This window comes from Chrysemys picta, unplaced genomic scaffold, assembly GCF_011386835.1.
Source record: "Chrysemys picta bellii isolate R12L10 unplaced genomic scaffold, ASM1138683v2 scaf41, whole genome shotgun sequence".
Lineage (NCBI taxonomy): Eukaryota > Metazoa > Chordata > Testudines > Emydidae > Chrysemys > Chrysemys picta.
This window is the reverse complement of record NW_027052748.1, coordinates 210850-232261: the sequence shown is the minus strand read 5'-3', so window position 1 is coordinate 232261 and position 21412 is coordinate 210850. Positions and strand designations below refer to the sequence as shown.

General features: G+C 56.6%; 1 protein-coding gene and 1 long non-coding RNA gene across 2 annotated transcripts in view; one reads left to right on the top strand and one right to left on the bottom strand.

Moving 5' to 3' along the window:
- Nucleotides 1-6111: 6111 nt before the first annotated feature.
- LOC135977841 (uncharacterized) lies at nucleotides 6112-12595 on the top strand. The gene is made up of 2 exons (XR_010595285.1): nucleotides 6112-6791; nucleotides 10184-12595. It is a non-coding gene; the product is annotated as an uncharacterized LOC135977841 (long non-coding RNA).
- Nucleotides 12596-12952: 357 nt separating this feature from the next.
- LOC135977840 (kinesin-like protein KIF21B) overlaps nucleotides 12953-21412 on the bottom strand; it is a 29511-nt gene continuing 21051 nt past the window's right edge. Inside the window, exons 25-31 of the mRNA XM_065579016.1 lie at nucleotides 20903-21030; nucleotides 17563-17698; nucleotides 16885-17065; nucleotides 15509-15673; nucleotides 15060-15144; nucleotides 13730-13929; nucleotides 12953-13052 (exon numbers count right to left, since the gene is read on the bottom strand). Coding sequence (XP_065435088.1) covers nucleotides 12953-13052; nucleotides 13730-13929; nucleotides 15060-15144; nucleotides 15509-15673; nucleotides 16885-17065; nucleotides 17563-17698; nucleotides 20903-21030 — 995 coding nt within the window. The remainder of the gene's footprint in view (nucleotides 13053-13729; nucleotides 13930-15059; nucleotides 15145-15508; nucleotides 15674-16884; nucleotides 17066-17562; nucleotides 17699-20902; nucleotides 21031-21412) is intronic.

Here is a 21412-nt window from a genome sequence, read left to right as displayed (position 1 = left end):
GGAGAAAACCATGAAGGACTATTATTAGAGAGCCCGTGTGGCCCGTCTCGCCGAGCAGCAAGCCAGGCTGCTCCAGCTGCTGCGGAGGAGGGCACAAGGACCTCATTGGGGGCCAGGCACCTTGGGCAGGAGGCCGGTGCCAAGGTCAAAGAACTGTTGGGCCTGTGGGGAACCAGGACACTTGAAGAGGGTGTGCCCTCACAGGGCCCAGGCGAGCCTTGAAGGAAGGGCTGTGCCAGAGACAGACCATGGACCGACTCGAGTGCCCCCTGTGAAGCCAACAGGGGGGCTCCAATTGTGTTGGGCCTGTGGGGAGCCAGGGCACAAGAAGGGGGAGCTCGCAGGGCCCAGGCTAGCCCTGAGGTGGGCAGGGGTGAGCACTGGCTGTGCCTCCTCTGCCACAAGGGGCGCCGGGGAAAGCGGCCTAGCCCCCAGAGACGGAGGGGGAGGCCAGAGGATCAGGCTGGGTCTGAGACTGCCCCGAAGGAGGGGGTGGTGACGACCAGGGCCCCACAGAGGGGATTGTCAGGGGCAGGGAGGCCCCAGACAAACCTGTGATCCCATGGGGGAGCTGAAAAGGCAACCATGGTTACCCAAACTATGGAGGAAGGGAGCAGGCTGCTCCTTGCACTGGACAGCCTGCGAGCAGAGAGGGATTTCCTGCGGGCTCAGCTGAGAGGAATGCTGGGGCGTTAGGGATAGACACCCTACCCCCCCGGTGGAGGGGATCTTGAGGTGGGGGGTGTGTAGCAGGGTGGCTACCCCACTCCTGCCTAAGGGGTTTAAAACAGCCCTGGCAGAGGGCTGGGGCAAAGGGAAAAGCTACTGGGCTGATTGGGGAAGTAGCCCCAGCTGGGCCATGCCCCAATCAGGCCCCAGCTGGCCTGTATAAGAAGGCTGGGAGCCAGGAGCTCGAGTCTCTCTCTGAGTGCAGAGAGAGAAGGGCCTGGCTGCAGGGAGCTAGACAGGGTACCTGAGTGGAGCAGGGCTGGGGAAAGGCTGAGGAGCTGGGGAGCTCCAGCCTGGATAGCCCCAGGCTGTGGCCTGGTAATAGGCCAAGGGGTACTGGGGGTTGCAGAGGGCAGCCCAAGCCAAGGCAGCAGGTCCGAACCCAACCTTGCCGATGATGAGTGGCTTATACTGCAGTCTGCCCCAGAGAGTGGGGGCTAGCTGGTGACTGGCAGTGGCCTTATCCTGAGGTGAGGTGGGGTTAGTGGGTAGGGGTTCACCTGGGAGGGGAGACCTAGCGTGTGTGGGTACTGCCAGGGGGCAGAACCCAGAGCAAGGGGCACCGGGGTCCTGGGAAGGACACGGGAGCCTGCGTGCAGAGGACAGGCGGATCACTGGCCTGCAGAGGGTGCTCCAGAGGCTGGAGAGCTAATTCCCTGGACGACCAGCAGGAGGCGCCGCAGGGGTGAGTCCGGATACTCTTACACCTACAAAAGGTACTCGGGCTGCAGAGGGGCACCCGAGAGATAGGCAGAGGCAGCTGGTCCAACCCCCCTTGCCGATGATGCGTGGTTTCTATACTGCAGTCCGCCCCAGTGAGCGGGGGCTAGACAGTGACTGGCAGTAGCCACTGAGGCAAGGTGTGGTTAGAGGGTTGGGGGTTCCCCTGGACACCCAGATAGTGGGTTACTGCCGGGGGCAGGACCCTGACGTAGAGGGGCACCGGGGTCTGGGAGCTACACCGGGACCAGCGGCAGGCGAGACACCAGCCTGTAGAGGGCACTTAGAGGCCGGAAGAGATCATCCCTCACCGTTGCCCTGTGACACAGACTCTCTCTTTGCTCGGTCTGACTGCAGGCCTGAACCATTAACACTGAGCTAATTTTCCCCTGAACCAAGGTATCCCAGAAGTATCATAACGAGGGGCGTTGTCTAGGGTGACCAGATGACAGGAAGAAAATATCGGGACACAAGCGGCGGGGGTGGCACTGGCGGAGCAAAAAAACCCAAAAAACTGAGTGCTGCCGGTGTAAGGACACAAACAGCTCCCTCTCCCAATTCCCTACTGTGGCCCAGTGCTGCCGGCAGTCGGGGGTGGGTGCTGAGAACAGCCGAGTGCTACGGCAGTCAGAGGAGATTATGCAGCCTTCCTTAGGTATGCATACCTTCAGCCTCTGGTCTTTAGGAGCTGCGGGGGGGGGGGGGGAACCAACGGAGAACAGCTGAGTGCTGCCGGCGGAGAAAAAAAAAAAAAAGCGGAGTGCAGCGTCCCGACCGAAGATCAATCGGGACGCGAGACAAATACCTAAATATTGGGACGGTCCCGATTTTATCGGGACGTCTGGTCACCCTAGCGTTGTCTCCCGCCCAGACGGACGGGGAGAGAGCTGCAAACCCCTTACAGCCTCTCTTTCTAGTCTTTCATACTTTTTCTCTAAATATGTCAAAACATAAGCACGCAACCTTCCCCCGGCCAAACACAGAAAAATGGGGATGGCGCCGGCAATGGGGATGGGGTGTGGTAACCTGTCAAAAACTATATGGTGATCAAAGCTATCGAGCGGTTACCTACTCACATGGGGTTGTCAGGGAGGGGTAGTACCTCTGATGGGGGAGCAGTCGTACTCCTAGGAGTAGCTCATCCACTTTGGTCCCCACTTGACAATACCCAGCTCTCACCTGTGGCTCCAAGTAGCTGTCAGCATGTGACAGCGGCCACACCCCGGAGACCGTCTCGACCGGTGGGCTAAACCAGGTGAGGGTAGCCGATGAGTATGAGACTCTGTGAGTTAGGGCCTGTCTACCCATTGCATGCGAAGGCTGGATCTGGCTGACTGAGGCAACCTGGTTCAATGGTCAGGAAGACTATGACAGCAAGCGTTGTGGAACGCTTAAGAGCACGACAAGACACGTAGGCGTCCTGGTCATCCACTGCACCCTGCCCTATCTCCAGCCGTCTCGACTTCTGTCTTGCCACTGGATACAGATAGGAACTGGGAAGAGAGAGTGAGGCTGACGTCACACAACTCTCCCTCACTTTAATCCAATTCATGCGCAAGTCTCGACATAATATCATATCATATTACATCATATCAAATCCTGTGGCGATGGGCGAGCGACGAAGCAGCAGGTGTGGATACACTGGGAGCTGTAGCTGCGGACCTGCACATAGGGGGCTCAGGCATAATGGTCGTTCCTCACTGACCGAAGCAGCAGTGGAGCTTGGCAACTTCTTGAGCGACTGAGCAGCCCTATTCAGGATTGCACTGCTCACCTCCGTAGAATGAGGAGAGGGCTAGAAAAGGTGCCTTAAACATTGCCTGCTTCACCTTACCCTGGCCAGCATACCGCGGCTGGCGGGGATCCCACAAAAGCGGCCGTATAAAAACAAAACTTAGAGTGATGCCGATCATGGAATGTGCACACGTTACTGGACAACATCACGGCAGATAGACCGGAGAGAAGAACAGCACTTGTCGCTAGAGAGCTCGCACGCTACAACATTGACATTGCAGCCCTTAGCGAAACTCGCCTTGCTAATGAAGGACAGCTGTCCGAGTCAGGCTGTGGCTATACATTCATTCACACAGGTAGTAATACCTCTGAGGCGAGGCGTATTGCTGAGGCTGAAAAAAAGCGTGAGCTGCGCAAGTCCAGAGCTGCTTGTACATCATCGACAGTGCCATTACATGTCTGCCCGACATGTGACAGGACGTTCCACGCCCGAATCGGACTGATCAGTCATCTTCGGATGTACAGAACCCGGTCATCGAAAGAATGAGTGGTTGAGGTCTTCATCGATAACGATGGACGAACATCACTCACATGCAATCTCCCACCCTGTACATAGCAATCCTCTGTTTCATTTTGATGTACTTTAAGGCATTTATTCATTTTATTGATTAAATAATTGTAATTACAGTAATACATCCAGGTATAAAAGATCTACACATCTTGTCCTGAACACAGACCGCTCCAATGGATCCCACAACCCATACAGCGAGAAAGCCGTAGCAAGCGTTAACATCTCCAAAATCCTATCCGGGCAGGAAAATGCACCTGCTGTTTGCAACACTTCTGTAGTATAGACACAGGGTGAGGGCTAGACAAAGTGACCACGGTTAGTCCTGCTCCATCTCTACTGTCTGGGTTTCCATCTACAGCTGTTCACACTGGAAATGCAGGACAGGGGTAAGGTTAGCCTATCACCAAAAGAACCTTAATGTAAAGCAGTGCTCCTGCCAGTGCCTGGTGGGGATCATGCAGACAGACTACACCCCAGGCTGGGCATTGTCCCAGGGTAAAGCAGGGCTGTAGTGGAAGGTGGAGGAGCCCCTGGATGAACAGGGTGAGGCATGGGACAATTCAGCTAAGAGTTGCAGGGCTGGGCACCAGAAGAATCGCTGGGTGGAACTTTGGGGTATGGCAGGGAGGGGTGGAACGAGCCCCGCTCTAGGTCAGTCCCAGTGCCAATGGCCCACTGCCTTTGAAGAGGCCACCGATGAAGGCCATTTGTCCTACTCCCCTGGGTCCCACAACCCAGCTCTACCAGAGAGAAACTTTGCCTTGGAATCTTAAAGCAAGTGACTTTGTTTCTAGGGCTGAAGGGGGTGGTGGCATGGGAGCCGGTCAGCTCAGAGAAAAAAACTGACCCTTGTGCTCTTTGGGGGATCGTACCTGAAATGGGGGTCAGCGGAGGTGGAAGGGCTGCGTGTAAAGGACCAGGAAGGAAACAGGGTCCTGGGAGAGAGGCAGTGCTGGGACACCCCGTTGCTCATGAGACTCCACCTTTCGAGTAGTGCGGCCCCAGGTCTGTAACCCTTATGCTGGGGAGTGCTGCCAAGCAAAGTCTCCTGCTGCAGGCCCACAGCCCTGCCCAACATAAGGGCTGCAGAACAGGGCCCTCAGAAGGGGAGTTACTACTGTGTCCTGAGGAGCATAAGGGATGGGACCTGTCGGAACCACAGGCTTCCCCCAAGGCTTTGGGGGCTAAAGGAGTCGGCTTCTGAAGTGGATACTGTGCCCTGTCACCAGTGATTAGTAGGAACCGGGCTAGCACTCTGGCTCTACGGTGCTAACAGCTAATTGGGGGCCTGAAAGGGGTGAGCCGTGGGGTGCTAGACCTTAGTCAGCCCTGCCCCTGCAGCACATATGGTAGCAGATGGGACAGAGTGAGTCCCAGCTCCAGGAGGGTACCACAGCCAGTGCTGCGAAGGGGGCTCCATGCACCCTGCTGGTGCTAGGCTGGGGTCAGCAGCACACAAGTCCCCTCCATATTTCGGTACCGGCCGGCAGATCCCAGCTCTGCTGAACGATGAAGTGTGGAGAGGGGCCTGCAGCCGCTTGCAGAAGGAATGAGACCCCAGGCACCCAGGAGGTGCAGAGGTCAGCAGCAGGATGCAGGTGGCAGGATCCCTCTCGCACATCCAGGATCTGGGGCTGCTGAACGGGCTGCGGGACAGACTGGAATGATCCCGTTGAGTCTCTCAGCTTGGGGTCCTCCCCGTGGCTGGCAAGGCCATGTCCCGAAGCACTGCCTGGCCACGCCCTGGTCAGCAGAAAGCCCTCTGCATCATGGAAACCCAGCGTGGGGCTGGACGGGAACGATGCCCCCTAGCCATGGAAGCGGGCAGTTCACAAAGCCCCAGCTGAGACGCCGTCACCCCAGAGTCCTGGAAACTGGAGCACACACAGGCCAGGCCGCTCCCAGCTCTTCACAGCCAGGGAGAGGGGCTGGGGCCTGGGCCCGCCAGGGAGCCTGACAGTCGCCCTGGCTCCGGCCTTTCCAGTGCCTAGGTCGGGCCGTTCAGCAATCTTCTCCGGCTCCAGAGCTTCACTGTCAGGTCGCTGGGGAAGGAAGAGAGAGAGGAAGTGAGGCTGGAGGCCGCCCCCGCCCCAGCTGGGAGAGGCAGCACAGCGAGTACAATCAGCTACGGGCCACGCCCTGCCCCCAACTCCCCCGCCCCCAAATGCATCACGCTGCAGCCCAGGAGAGCAAGGCCGCTGTGCCCCAGGCGGGCGGGCACCGGCGCAAGGAGGGAGCAGATGCGCCCAGCTTCCCGCCAGCGGGATAATCCCCCAGAGCGCCAGTAACAGGGCACTCTGCCAGTAACGCAGGCTCAGCCAGTGGCACCTCACTGGCAGTGGCCAGTGACGCAGTGTGTTAGGCCCAAAAACCGAAAAACATGTTTATCTCGGCTTCTGCTTGTTATCCCAGTAAACATGCTTATCTCAGTTCTCACTGTCGTTTCCCATGCATGAAGCTGCACGTATACAGGATGTATAGAAGATATATGGAAAAGGGGAGGGGGTTGGACGGACCCTGGGAAAGGAATGTGAAGGACGGGAAGCTAAACAGATGTATCCTGATTACTACTAGAACTGAATTTAAACAATGTATAGGTTAGCAGAATTTAGACACGCTAAGTTGTTTGTCTCTCTGTATAAAAGAAGCCCAGTTGTGCTTGTAAGGTGTGTTCCTCCCTCTGGCATGAGTCGAGGGGGACACCCGCTCAGCTGACTGATCAATAAAGAACTTGAAGCCGTCTTCTAGACTCCCGTGCCTCCTTGGGGTAATTGGGCAGCTCCAGGGGGGAAACGAGCCCATTTGGCTAACAAATGGCGACCACGAAGGGACTTCTCTCCCTGTAGAGGGCACTGACCGACGGCCGAGGGCGATTCCGAGGAGTGGCCACCTCGAGCTGTTGCTTTGCTCGGGCCTCGGATCGTCACAATCGGCCGGGACGGCTGCGTCCTCTCTGAAGAGAACTCTGAAGGACACGGAAGCAAGATGGCTTCAGAAGGAGGGGAAGTCTGACTGCCGGACGCGGCCACTTCGGGCGGTAAGTGCGTTTACCTCCTGGGTTTGAGGAATAACGCCCCCGAGGTGTGGGTTGGACAGTGGAAATCCCCTAGGCAGCCTGTATACGGGAAGGTATGTTAACATTATTGTAGCTTTGTAAATGTCTTGTTGTTGTGTTTTTGGTTAAAGGGTAAGCAAATAACGGCCAATGAGTAACGTAACTAACTCCACAAGTCCATGAGCCGTTTTTAACAATTATTGGGACTTGGAGCAACCTCAGGAATTACTCTTGTTTATAGGAGGGGTAATCTTGTTTCTCCTCTTAATGGTGTGTTGGAAACCGAGATTGTAACTGATTAAAGGATCTGTGTGAAAGATGAATGAGTGCTGCTGACAGGTCTGAGGCTTAAGCTGACTTCAGCCGCCCCAAGACTCCTGCGAGGGGAAACCCGGTGACCAGGATATCTTGATTGCAAGGGGGGTCAGCCGAACCTTGTGACCCAGCGGATATCTGAGTTAGAACTAGATCTATACCTCTTCCCCCTCTTGATATCTCTGTCTCGGAAAACTCTGGGTAAAGCATAATGGGGTCCGGACAAAGCACCTTCTCCTGGACACCCCTGGGATGTATGCTGGATAACTGGAAGGCGTTTAGACGCCAGGCTAATTATGGAATTGTATTATGTAAAGACAAGCTTGTAAAATTCTGTACTCTTGAATGGATGACATTCGGGGTGGAATGGCCCGAGGGAGGGACGCTTAAACCAGGGGTTGTACAAGCAGTACATAGCATTGTGACCTGGGATGGGCATTGGGACCAATATCCCTATATAGATATTTGGCAGGACCTTGTGGCCAATCATCCCCCATGGTTGCAGAAATGTAGATCACAAACTATTAAAACCTTAATGGCCCGTGCCCCTGTTAGGAAACCCTGTTTCCCTGTTAAGAAATTTTGTCTGCGGGCTGTGATTCCCTCTGCCCTTGAGGGTAATCTCACTACGGTATATGTTCCCTTTACCACTAGTGATCTATATAATTGGAAGTAACAGAATCCCCCGTTCTCGGAAGAAAGGGGCCCACGTTTTAGCCATGGCCCAAAGGAAAGGATATGAAGAAAGGGGGGACAAAGTTAAGGGACGGCCAGGGCCACCGGGGAAGGGGCGGGGCCCCTGCCTGGGTCGAAATCAGTGCGCTATCTGTAGGAAAGAGGGGCACTGGAAGAATGAATGCCCCCGGTGACAGGCCATGGGAAAGGAACGTAAAGATAAAACCCCGTCCCTTCCCATCCTCTACAACAGTACAGGACGTTCAGGGGAGGAGTCTTCCCCATAGGGGGGTCGGGGAACCCAGCGGCCCCTCCTGACAGCACAAGCTGCCAGCCTGGATCCCACAGTAAAAATTAAAGTGGAGGGCCGCCCAATTGAAGCCCTTATTGATACTGGGGCCACTCTTAGTTTGCTCCCCCTTAATAAGGCTCCCCGAGATAGAGCTCGGGGACGTGCCATAGTCCAGGGGATAGAGGGACAAACTACAGCTTTGGAAAAAAAACTTTGCCTCTCCTAGTAAAAATAGGGGACCGTCAAATTTCCCATCAGTTTGTTTGCAGTCCCTCCTGCCCCATAGCGCTGCTCGGACGAGATAGCCTCACTAAATTACAGGCGGAGATCTCATTCGATAACGGGACAATGGAAGTCAGAATCCCTAAGCAACAAGCCTCTAATTACCAGATGGCTCTCATAAATGCTAGAGATCACTCCCTGGAATGTAAGGGAAGTGATGGAAGCCAGTTGGGGGTGTGTGTGTGTGTGTGTGTAAATCCCAAGGTCTGGGCGGAGGAAGGAGGCGTGGCCCGAGCCAGGAATGCTACACCGGTGCATATTTCCCTTAAGGAGGGAAGCAGCCCAGTCCGAATTCGACAATACCCCCTTAAGCTAACCACTCGGATCGGGTTAAAACCCCTGATTCAAAAGTTTTTGCAGTGCGGGTGGTTAAAGGAAGACACGTCCCCATACAATACTCCAATAATGGGGGTGCCTAAGCCTAATGGGCAGTATCAGTTGGTCCAGGACCTAAGACAAATTAACAAGTTAATAGCAGAGACTGTTTGCCTTTTGAGTGGGAGGACCCAGATACCCACTACAAAGCTCAATAACTTTGGACTGTTGTCCCACAAGGACTTACCTGTGCACCCGAGATTTTTGGCAGCCAGTTAAAAAGGGACCTCACCCCATTCCTGGCTAAACACCCTTCATGTAACATAGTTCAGTACTGCGATGATCTGCTCTTGAGTACTGAAACAGAGACAGTCTGCAAGAAGCAAACTGTAGAGCTCCTCAATCACCTTGGGGTACAGGGATATAAAGTATCAAAGGAAAAAGCTCAGTTGGTTAAGCAGCAGGTCACCTTCCTTGGATACCACCTCTGCCAAGGGAGTCGCAGTTTGGGTAAAAAAAAAAAGGAATCCAGGTTATACTTAACAGCCCTTAACCCCGGCACCCCCAAGAATTAAGGGCTTTTCTGGGATTGACTGGCTTCTGTCGACTCTGGATCCCTGACTATGGGGGAAAATCCAGACCACTATATGAGTCTTTGACTAAAGAAGGTCTACTCCACTAGAAATGGACCAGGGAAATGGAAAAAGCATTTCGAGAGCTTAAAGAAGGCTTGGTTCAGCCTCCCGCTCTAGCCCTCACAGATTCCCAGAAGCCATTCACCCTATACGTTCATGAAAGAGGAGGGGTGGCAGCTGGAGTCCTGTGCCAAAGGTCAGGGCCAACCTGGCGACCCATTGGATACTATTCGAAGGTCTTGGACCCTGTCGCCAAGGGGTGGCCTGCCTGTTTATGGGCCGTTGCAGCAACTGCTCTCCTTGTACAGGAGGCTGAAAAGTTTACCCTGGGGGGGGGACACTGAGGTTGTGGTTCCCCACGGGATGCCTCAAATACTGGGGACAGGCGCTGGGGAAAAGCATCTAAATCCCAGTCGACATACCAGATATGAGGTAGGGCCCTTGCTAGCCCCTAACTTAACCTTTAGAACAGTTAGTTCCCTCAACCTAGCTACCCTATTGCCTGACCCTTGGGTTTCCTATGAGACCAGCCCCACACATGACTGTATTGAAGTCTTGCAACAGGTGTCCCAGGCACTCGGTATACAATGGAAGTTGCATACACCCTGGAGGCCGCAAAGCACGGGACAGGTGGAAAGAATGAATAGAACTCTCAAGGATACCCTCACTAAACTATGCACAGAGTCTAGTTTAAAGTGGCTTGATGCGTTACCACTCGCCCTTACCCGCATTCGAAGGGCCCCACGTAAGGGTCTTAAGCTTTCACCATTATCCCGGGGTTCCGGGAGGATGTAAACTGGGAAATGGGGAAGGACTCCTTATGGAAATAGGTCTCTGGGTTGCAATCTGTTTTGTTACAGCTGCATCGACGCGGTGCCTTTTCAGGCCCTTCCCTTGGACCAGCCCATGTACCCGTTCCAGATCGGTGATCAGGTCCTCGTCAAGAAGTGGAAGCGTGACCCCCTAACACCACGGTGGGACGGCCCGCACACTGTCTCGCTCATCAGCCAAGCTGCAGTCAAAGTTCTTGGGAGTGACAAATGGACACACTATACGCGGGTAAGGCGGTTTCTGAACCCTAACCCGGAGACTGAACTAGCGGAAGAGGACACCAGCCCTCTGCCCGCCCCGGCTCCGGACGCCCGGGGTGGCACAGGTGAAGACTCTACCTGGGAGTATCAGTACTTGGACGGACTAAAGGGACTGTTTAGAAAAAGATAATGAAATTATTGTTAATATCTTTGTTTATGTGCTTCCACCACTATTATGGTTGGGAAAATAGGTTTTTAGAGCTGGGGGAGACAATAGCAAAATCCATTAACCTCAGTAACTGTTGGGTATGCGGAGGCCCAGGGGAGTTAAATGAATGGCCTTGGGTAGCCCAGCCGGTACAACCCAAATGGTGGCTCAGCAATTTGAGTATAATCCACGATGGAACGGGGGTTTGGACTGAGGATAGTAGCCCCTGGCGAAGGTATTCTTCTGGAATGGGTATTCTCTGCCTTAATCGGACAAGGCGGGGAGTGTACTTGGGAGAAAGCAAGTGTGATTGGACTCTATCCCCAGGGTTTGATTGCTGGGACCCTTATTGTCATCTGTATGACTGCTCTAAATATCAGGGGCAATGGAACCAGACCCATGTGAGGCTCACCAATAATAGTTGGGTAAAATGCTCCAAACAATACTACCCTACGGCCGAAGGTTGCAGGGCGGTAGGACAGGATGGGTTCTTTGACGCCCTATTCACGAGTTGCCAGCTAGACAATACCACTAGCAAGGACCACGTGGTACGGTGGTTTCAAATGGGCATGGCAGAATCAGAATGGAACTCGAGTATGGGGTTTTAAACAATTCTGGTCTAGCACCAATCAGCCAAAATGGGGCTGCGATTGAGTCTGGAAAGCAGGAGCTGGGGCGTGGAGATGTGATTATTGCAGTTCAGCTAATGGAATGGTAGGGGGACCTTTAGGGCCAGGTAATCCTTTATATTTTGACCATCTAAAGGACGATGAGAATGAGGAAACCTGAAATGGCCCCTTTGCTAATGGAACCTGGGCTCTAAAGGGCCATTATTGGATCTGCGGGTCCTATGCCTACTGAAGATTGCCTCCAAATTGGTCTGGGATATGTTATGTTGGATATATAAGACCCTTGTTCTTTCTATTACCCCAGATGCAGGGAAATAAATTGGGAATTAGGGTTTAATTAAAGAAAGGCGGTTCGTGGATTCCACCCTGACTGCCGGAAGCTCCCAAACATGGGGGGCTCAGGAGTGGCCCCCTGAGAGAATTATAAAACATTATGGTCAAACTACATGGAATCCTAATGAGTGGATCTCAGGAGCAAGGGAGCCCATTTACAACTTAAATCGGATAATTAGGCTGCAAGCCATTTTAGAAATAATAACTAATCAGACGGCTGCAGCTCTTGATCTTTTGGCTGATCAGTCCACTCAGATGAGGAATGTGCTCAACCAGCACCATCTAGTTCTTGATTATTTGCTGGCAGAAGAAGGGGGAATCTGTGCAAAATTAAACTAATCTAATTGCTATTTACAAATAGATGATAATGGAAAGGTGGTAAAACAGCTAACAAAAGAAATGAGGAAGCTAGCCCATGTCCCGGTCCAAACATGGGGTGGGTGGAATATGGACTGGTTCACGTCCTGGTTACCGCAACTGGGATGGCTCCGAGAAGGCCTTCTTCTCTTTGTACTTTTTATTACAACCCTATTAACCCTAGCTTGCTTTGCTCCCTGTGTAGTTGCATTAGTCCGACGAATGGCTAATCAAATTATACACCAACAAATGATGGCCCTATACCAGCCGGTGAGGGCTGAGGATTGGGGGCCATAAGGCTCTCAAAATGCTTTTTAGGGGGGAATCTTGTTAGGCCCAAAAACCGAAAAACATGTTTATCTCGGCTTCTGCTTGTTATCCCAGTAAACATGCTTATCTCAGTTCTCACTGTCGTTTCCCATGCATGAAGCTGCACGTATACAGGATGTATAGAAGATATATGGAAAAGGGGAGGGGGTTGGACGGACCCTGGGAAAGGAATGTGAAGGACGGGAAGCTAAACAGATGTATCCTGATTACTACTAGAACTGAATTTAAACAATGTATAGGTTAGCAGAATTTAGACACGCTAAGTTGTTTGTCTCTCTGTATAAAAGAAGCCCAGTTGTGCTTGTAAGGTGTGTTCCTCCCTCTGGCATGAGTCGAGGGGGACACCCGCTCAGCTGACTGATCAATAAAGAACTTGAAGCCGTCTTCTAGACTCCCGTGCCTCCTTGGGGTAATTGGGCAGCTCCAGGGGGGAAACGAGCCCATTTGGCTAACAAGTGGGGGGTGGGGATGGGGCGGGGATCCCCCCAGCAGTGGCCCAGGAGGAGCAGTAGTCAGATGGGCAAACCCCCGAGCTGGCCACTGAATCCAATCACCTGGGGGACTGGGAGGTGGGGGGCAAGAGGACAGTCTCCTCTTGCAAAGAGCTCTACATGGGGGGAAAATCCAAAAGAATCTCATACTGTTAAGAAGCAGCTGAGACCAGAGCGGAGAGAGAAGAGACAGAGAAAGAAAAGGAGAGAGAGCCAGAGGGGGTGAGAGCCAGAGAGAGCAGGAGGAGGGTCAAGGCAGGCTAGTGGCACGCCCCTTTATGGCAAGGACGCGGTGAGGAAGGCAGGGGGTGAGCCCAGGCACGTAAGTCCATAGCTTTACCTGGCAGTCACTGCGGCACAGAGAGAAACGGGGGGGGGGGGGGGGGAGAGGGAAGAGAAAGGAAAGGAGAAAAGGGACATGGTCGGAAAAGAGGAGATCAGAGACGGTGCCAGAGACATTGTGAACCCGGGGACCCCCTCTGGGGGCCAGGGCTGTGCACAGGGGCTGGGGAGCAGAAGGAGGGGGCGGTGTTGCTCTCATTGGAGATGCACAAGGCACCGTCGAGGAGGAGCTGGTGCCCGGTTGGCAGGAAGTCCGTTCTCTGCGCTGAGGGTGGCAGGGCCAGCAGCACCAGGTCTGGCTAGTCCCGGCACATCAAAGGAGCTGGCAAGAGCATCCCAAAAGCATGGCGGGGCAGGGCAGGACCAGCGCTTGGCATAACTGGATGGGGCAGAAGAGCCTCACTGTGGGGCGACCTAACAAGGGCTGAGAGATGGAGGAGACGAGAGGCTAGATGGGGAGGGGTTGGGGGCCCTGCAGCCGACTGCTGCCCCACACCAAACCGCCTGCAGCCCGGCTCCGGCGCTGTTCCCATCCCTCACTCCCAGCGCCATTCCAGGCCCTGCCACATGCGGGGAGCAACAGTGGGTTTGGAGAGCTCCTGCAGCTCTGCTGCACTGGGGTGAGTTGGGGGTCAGACCTCCCTCCCCCATGCCGCAGGGGCCTAGCCCAGCCCACCACCCTCACCTGGAAGCAGTGAATATGTGCTTGGAATTGGTGCAGATGGCATTGATGGGGCTGTCGTGGCCCTTGATCTCCCCAACGGGTGTGAAGTTCTCCATGTTCCAGACCTTCACCACGCCCCCGCGGCAGGCGCTCAGCAGCATGGGGCGGCCAGGGACGAAGGCCAGGGCGCAGACCCAGTCCTTGTGCGCGTTGGGGATTTGCTGGCAGGCACAGAGACAGGGCAGAGCCAGTGAGCGCCCACGATCCACGCTGCCAGCCGGGGCCATCAAGACCCAAACTGCCCCCTGAGCTCCAGGGCAGGGTCAGGCCAGCAGCCAGAGCCAGATGCTGGGTTTGCAGCTGGCTGCTGGCTCTGTAATGGGCTGAGACAAACCCCCCACATCTGTACCGTGGCTGAGAGCTGGAATTTTTAAGCTCCGATCGATTTCTCATCAAGCAGCAGCCGAGGATTTGAATTCAAGACAAGGGGACTCTGGTGAGCTACAGAAGCAGCTCAGCAGGAGAGAAGAGGGCTCCGCCCCAGGAGACAATTGCTCATTGGGATTGACCAGGGGATCTCCAAGCTCTAATCAATCCAAGCCGTGCTGGCAACCCGGATACGAGACACACAAGATGGGGGAGAGAATCTCTTTGATTGGACCAATTTCTGTGTGTGGGGAGGGGAAGGGACAAGTCTGCAAACTCAGCTCTTCTTCCAGGGTGGGGCTTGAAAGCTTGTCCCTTCCACCCACAGGAGCTGGTCCAATAAAAAAGAGATTCCCCCTCACCCCCCATCTCTCTAATTATTTGTCTGCCATCAATCCTCAGCGCTCCAGTGGGAAGAAAAATGAGCATTAGCCTCATTTCATAGGGGAGAGACTGTGGGGGAGGGTCACACAGCCACAAATGGTGACTAGCTCTGGGCAGCCTCATTTTGGGGGACACCCCGACCACCCCATTTTCAGAGGAGCAGAGCCCCCACTGCTCCCCTTGACTCCCACAGTGCCCAGCTCCTCTGAACAACCCAGCCCCGGGCGGGCACACAGTAGGTTCTCCAAAACAGAGCCCCCCACCACTAAAAAAAAAAAAAAAAAAAATCAATGGAGGCCTCTGAAATGTTAGCCAAGTCTCATGGCAGAGCCAGACTTCCTGCCTCCCAGCACCGGCCTGCACGCCCCCTTCGGCTGCTGCTCTATCCCAGACCCACCGGAGGCCATCCCCGCACTGCTGCGCGCCACCACTGACCTGGAGAGCCGGGCACCGCGGCCTGTGGCGCCCGGAGACCAGACAGCCACACTCACTGGGGTCAGAAATAGGGACAACGCCGAGCGCTATCTACCCCCAGACCAACCTGTCCCCATTCGCCATAGGCCACTGAGCCCTTTAACTGCAGCAGGTGGGGCCCAGCCCTATAGAACTGGCTACTGTGATTTTTCCTGTGGGTCAATGGCCAGTGACAGAGAAAAGGTTCCCCACCCCTGCCCTAAGGGCTGCAGCTGGGAGAGGAGCACTGGGTCCTACTTTCAGCCCCCTTTGGGCGTGATCAGCAGCTGCTGGGGCTGATGTAGTGCAAAGCCCAGGAGCAAACAGGCTAAGCTGCTCCACGCTGGGGTTTGTGCCAGTGCAGCTTCCCCCGGTGCCAGTCCAAATCCACCCCAGCCTCAATAACACAGCTTCCAGCCGGGAGGGAGCGGGCCCCCGCTCAGCCCAGAACGACTGCTCCCTCTGCCTACGCAGCACCCGTCTGCCTCCCCACAAGAGCTGCCCTTGCCTGGGGGCCCGAGTTAGCCCCGCCCGGACCTGTTGAGCTCCCAGATGCGGACAGAGTTCCCGGCGGCAGCGTAGAGCATGGTGCCGGTGGGGTTGAGTGCGATCTGGTTGATCTGGTGCTCGCCCTGCACGCTGGCAATGGTGCGGGTGGTGGTCCTGGCACAGGCGTCCCCAGAGATCACCTGACCTGAAGAGCTAAGCCAAAGAGACAAACAGGTGAGCCTCAAGGCAGAGACCCTCGGGGGAGGGAGGGGGCAATTTACACAGTGTGGAATGGAAGATCTAGCCCGTTGTGGACTGATTAGAAGGCTGGACAGCGTCTGTCCCCAGCCATCTATAGGGGGAAGCAACGCCACTTCCTGGCCATATGCAGTGCCAGTGGTGCCAGGATGAGACCCCCCTGCTCAGCCCCACGTCCCCTCAAGCCGGGAGCAACGGCACAGCAAGGGTGACCCAGGCAGCAGCTTTCGGCACCTAAGGGAGGTGCCTTGCCGCGCAGCCAGCCAGACCCGTACCAGCAGGCATGCCAGCTCCACGCCCAGGGCGGAGCGACACAAACCCCACCCCTGGCTTGGAGTTGATGTTGACAGGCAGCCCAGGCATGTTCCCGCCCAGGGCCGGCGCTTCCATTTAGGCGACCGCACCAGGATTTGTGGGGGGGGAGGGGCAGCAATTCGGCAGCGGGGGGTCCTTCCGCGCTCCGGGTGTTCGGCGGCAATTCTGCAGCGGGTCCTTCACTTGCTGCAGGACCCGCCGCCGAAGTGACCCGAAGACCGGGAGCGTGGAAGGACCCCCCCACCGCTGAATTGCCGACGACGACCGGGAGCACGGAAGGACCCCCCCACCGCTGAATTGCCGACGACGACCGGGAGCACGGAAGGACCCCCCCACCGCTGAATTGCCGACGACGACCGGGAGCACGGAAGGACCCCCCCACCGCTGAATTGCCGACGACGACCGGGAGCACGGAAGGACCCCCGTCTAGGGCGCCAAAAACCCTGGCACCGCTCCTGTTCCCGCCAGTCAGATTGGGGAGGCCTAAAAGAGAAGTCTCAGTCTGTGGCTGGGCACCAGAGAGAGGGGCTGATTCGCTGGGGTCTGGAAACGGTGCTGGCAGCTGCAGATGGGTCATTACCCATCCCTGATCAAAGCAACTGTAGGGTGCACGGTGCCCCCCGAAACAGACGAGAGGAGCAACTTCCCTGAGAGCAGAGCACCAAGCCACGGAGCCTCCACGAGCCAGGCCAGGCTAGAACGACCTGCATTGCAGCATTCCTAGACTCAGCCCTGCAGACCAGCCCGGCCGCCTGGCCTTTGCAATGCTGCCCTGAGTGCAGAACGCTGGCAGGGCAGTGCGTCGAGCTTGACCAGGCCCACAGGGCAGCCTCGGTGCGTCAGGTACTTACGTGAGGGTGCGGATGCACTTGGCCGAATCCCGGATATCCCACACCTTGATGTAGGAGGTGGAGACAGTGAAGACCAACCCTGAGTGGCTGCAGTACTTGATGGACACCACATTATTGGGGTGGCCCTTTAGCGAGGCGATTTCCTGGCCCGTCACCAGGTTCCACATTTTGCAGCTCCGGTCTGCGGGAGGAGGCAGGAGCACATGACACTGCGGGACCCTTCCTGTCCTCAGCAAAGGATCCCCATGGCTTCCTCCCTCCCTCCCCCCGCCTCCCCCTGCTCCCACGAGTGCCCCAGGGGAGCTCAGTCCCTGTGGCCCATCCAGCCCCTGGCACCTCCGCCAGACCTGCCAACGGGGGGAGGGTCTATTAGTGCCAGGTGCGAGGTGAACATCCAGCCACTAGGAACCGGGCAGAGGCCCCAACAACTCGCTTCAGGGATGTCACCACACAGCTGTTCAGCCTAATGACTCGTGCAGCATTGCTGCCCTCTGCTGGGGGGACCCAGAACTGCACCGGCCCCGTTGTGGCTTTCAGGCAGGCCAGTGCCGTCTGAGCAAGAGGCTCCTGTCCTGCCCCCGCAGTTTGGGGTGGCTCAGCCCCTCCCCTGGGTAACAGGCTCACTCCCCAATGATCACACCCAGAGCTCAGCAGCCGGCCCACCCCTGAGGCGCGCACCTTTGGATCCGGAGAAGAGCAGCTCGTCGGTGGCGTCCACGCGGAGAACGGGCTTGGAGTGTCCTTCCGCCACGGAGATGCACTGCAACGGGGCCGTCCGGGTGCTCCTGGCACCGCCCACGGGGTTAATGAGGCCCTTTCCGTGGGAGAGAGAGAGCAAGGGCGTCAGCAGGAGGGCGCTGGCTGGGTGACCCAGGACAAAGCCAGATCCCGCCCCACGAGGCTGCCAGGGCCTGCTAGTGGGGCTCCGGAGCAAAGCAAACCACAGACAGAAGCTGCTGGGCAGCCTGCTCCCCAGACAGGCCCCCCGGGGGCAGGTCACACCCCATCGGTGCTAAGGGCTCAGGGACTCGTGCAGACCCTGCCTTGGCTTGGGGCTGGGGCTTGGAAAGGAAACGGGCTTCACCCCCGGCCATCTCGCTGCTGGCACAGATGAGCTACCCGCCTCCCGCCGTGAGAGCTGTGGGTGGCCTCTGTGCCCCATCCAGGCAAGATCCCGAAGCCAATAGAGTCCAGGCTGCTGCATGGCACACGCTGCCCCATCCCCTGTGGAGTCAGAGACTAGCAGGGACAGGCTGGCTCCGGACCCAACCCCCAGAACCTCCAGGCTTGAACAAACTGGGGCCCTGCTCCAGCCGTGCTATGTGGGGCATAAGGGCATCACCCCGTGGCCAGCGGGGGGGAAGCGCCCTCTCTCCATCTGACCCACTCCGGTTTTGCAATGAGCTTCACCCTACTTTGGCAGATGGGGAAGGGATTTTTAACAGGTCACAATCAAATCAATGGCAGAGCTGGGAACGGAGCCCAGGAGTTCTCAATCCCCCGAGAACAGGGAGAGAACCCAGGAATCCTGGCTCCCTGGCCAGGAGACAATCCTGTCTCAAACCAGTTCTAGGCTTTGCCCCAACAACAGCCAATGGGGCTGTGAGCAGAGTTCAGAGGGAGGTTCTAGAACGCTGAGCACATGAGAATCGACACCCCTGAGAAAAGAGCCCAGGTGGAAGAGCCCATCATGGAGAGGGTTGATAGCCCCAAAGCAGCTTCCCAGCCAGGATCTCTAAGCACCTCCCCTCCTCCCAGCAGGGTTGGATTACAGGTGGGGACACGGAGGCAGAGGGAGGGGAAAGGGCTAGCCCAGGGTCACACGGCACATTTGTGGCATGGTTGGAATGGATTTTTTGAGGGGCGCTGAGCACCCACTACTCCAGCTGATGGTGCTCAGGGTGTCAGAGTCAGGCCCACGGTGTCTCAAATAGGCACCCAAAGGCCAGTGGGGAGATGCTCCTCTGCCAGCCTGGCCCTTTTGATGTGCAGGGAATGGGGGAAGGAGAGTTGTCCTGGCACAGACACTGCCTTGGGCTAGTGTAATTGGTTCTATGTGGCTCGTGTTGCAAACCCAGGCATGCTGGGGGCAGAGCCAGGGCCTTAGCACACCCCATTAGGGGAACTCTGGGTTGTGGCATAGCCGGCAAGCAGCCCTTTGGGAGGTTGCAGTGAGTTAGAGCAACCCCAAGGCTGCTCTAATATATCTGGGAGGCTGCACAGGCCTCAGCAGCAGCCACAGGATCCTCGGTGCCAAGAGGCTGCACCCCAGGTGTTTACTCTTTGCAGATGGGGAAACCGAGGCACAAGACAGGGATAACAATCCTGACCAGCCTCGCCATGGGTGCTGGGAGGCTGAAGCCACGTTTGTCAAGTGCTTGGAGATGTCTGAACTGAAGGTGCGAGAGAAGACCCCCCAAAAAAAGCATCATAGCCTGGACCCTCCAAGCATCCACCGGCTCCAACAGCTGGACTGCCCTGCCTCTTGCAGCTAGGCCAGACACAGCGCAAGATATCATCACTACCCGCCCTGCCCTCGAGGCAGAATAGAGCATGCAGCTGTCCCCATTCAGTGAAAGCACCGTACGCTATCCGCTTAAACCCCCAGCACTGCATTTCAAGATGATGGCTCAGACCTTAAGGCACTGGAGACCAGAGGCAGAAAGGGACTTCCACAGCCGGACACGGCATGCCAGGGCCATGCGGGGAAGCAGAGAGAAGGAAATAGGGACACACAGCGAGCAAGAGCAGCACCAGGACAGAGTCCCAATAGATTTAGCAAAGAAGCAAGGCCCAGAGTTTGGCCAGCACGGATTCAGCATGCAGGGCAGGGGGAGGGAAATGCGAGAAGCAGGAGAGTTCTAATCAATAGAAAGTTGTATGTACCTCAGCCCCTCCGAGACAGAGGAATCGCTGTCGTCAGACCTAGGGACAGAAAATTAGCAGGATTACGGGAGAAAAAATCCCGGATGAGAGAGGCAGCAGTGGAGTCAGAGAATGGAGTGTTGTTATTGCATCCAAGCTAGCGGGGTAGAGAGGGAGGAGCGGACACAGAAAACCAGAGAGGAAAGGGGCAGAGGAGCAGGAAGGGACACGTGGCTCGGACACAAGATCTTTCAGGCTGGACTGGAGTCATTCAGCCAGAAGGGACTGTTACAATCACCCAGTCTGACCAGTACAGTGCAGGCCTGAGGCCTCGCCCGGGGATTCCTGCATCCAGTCTTCATTTAATCTTCCCATGGTCCCCCCTGTCTCATCACTGCCACCAGCCATCCAACCTAGCCCCTCAAGTTCCGCACTCCTGGTTTTGGGGTACGGCTGGGGTGTTCTGACACGGTCCGGCTCTGTGCTATCGTGCGGTCTGATAGCAGGCAGGATGGGGACCAGGGGCTGGTCCTGAGCTGCAGGCAGTGCCATGGGCTCCCCCCGGTTAGAACATCGCCGCCAAACTGGGATTCTGCAGGGAGGCAGATGGGAGGTGGTTGCTACCAGCTCCCATAGGGCCAGGTCCTCAGGAGCTGTAAATCAAAGCCGCTCTGCTGCCCCCACGGCAGCTAGGCCAATTTGCACCCATGCAGGGGCTGGCCCGTGACGGTCAAAGGCAGTCCTAAGGTGGGCTCGTTCCTCCGTAGAAACCAAAGGCTGTCACTGGAGAGCACCCAACCCCACCTCCGAAGGGTCACAGCCCCTGGCACCAGGAGCAATCGGAGCACCTACGGGCCCCTGGCGGAAAGCTCGCCCCACCCAGAGCAGCCATGTCACCTCCTGAGGGGGACCGGGACCTGTGAGCAGCCGGCATCTCCCCACAGAGCACAGTGGGAGAGGGAGCAGGGCCCAGAAGGGGCAGGTGCGATGGCACAGCCAGTGCCACACAGAACCGGGGTAGGGCCGACTGGGAAATGGCTTCCCCACTGCCTGGGGACCCCTGCCAAGCCCAGCGCCGACGAGCCCCATGCTTCGCTGGGGACGGGATGGCGGCTTAGTGTCCTCAGCTAGCAGCCCCCTGGACCCACCTCACCCGCTTTATAACTGCAGCCAAACCCACCCAGCAGCGTCCCTGCGGGTGAAATTCTCCTCTGCCAGCAGCCAGTGTGACAGCCGCCATCTTGGCCAACACACTGGGGCCTGAACCAGGGCCCTCCAGAGCTACCAGCAGGAGCTAAAGAGCCCAGGGGGTAAAGAGCCTGTGACAGCCCCAACCCCCCAGGGGATCCCCACGGGCCCAGCGGGGGACCGGGCACTGCCACGTGTGTGCACACAATGCTAAAGGCCAGGGCACCGCTTCGGGCCTGTTCTGAGGGCTCTAGTAGTGCAATGTAACGACGAGCCTCCAGCTGGATCATCTACAGGGAGGGCATCTGCCACCCCAGGCTCTCAACAGCAGCTGCTTCTGCCTGAGCTAAAGGCCCAGGCTTGGCAGCTCAGGGGCAGCCCCGAGACAAGGTCCAGCCAGTAGAGGGAGACCAAAGACCCCCCCTCCATATCAATGGGGTTATAGACAGGTCTGGCATAGGGCCCCTGCCCAGGG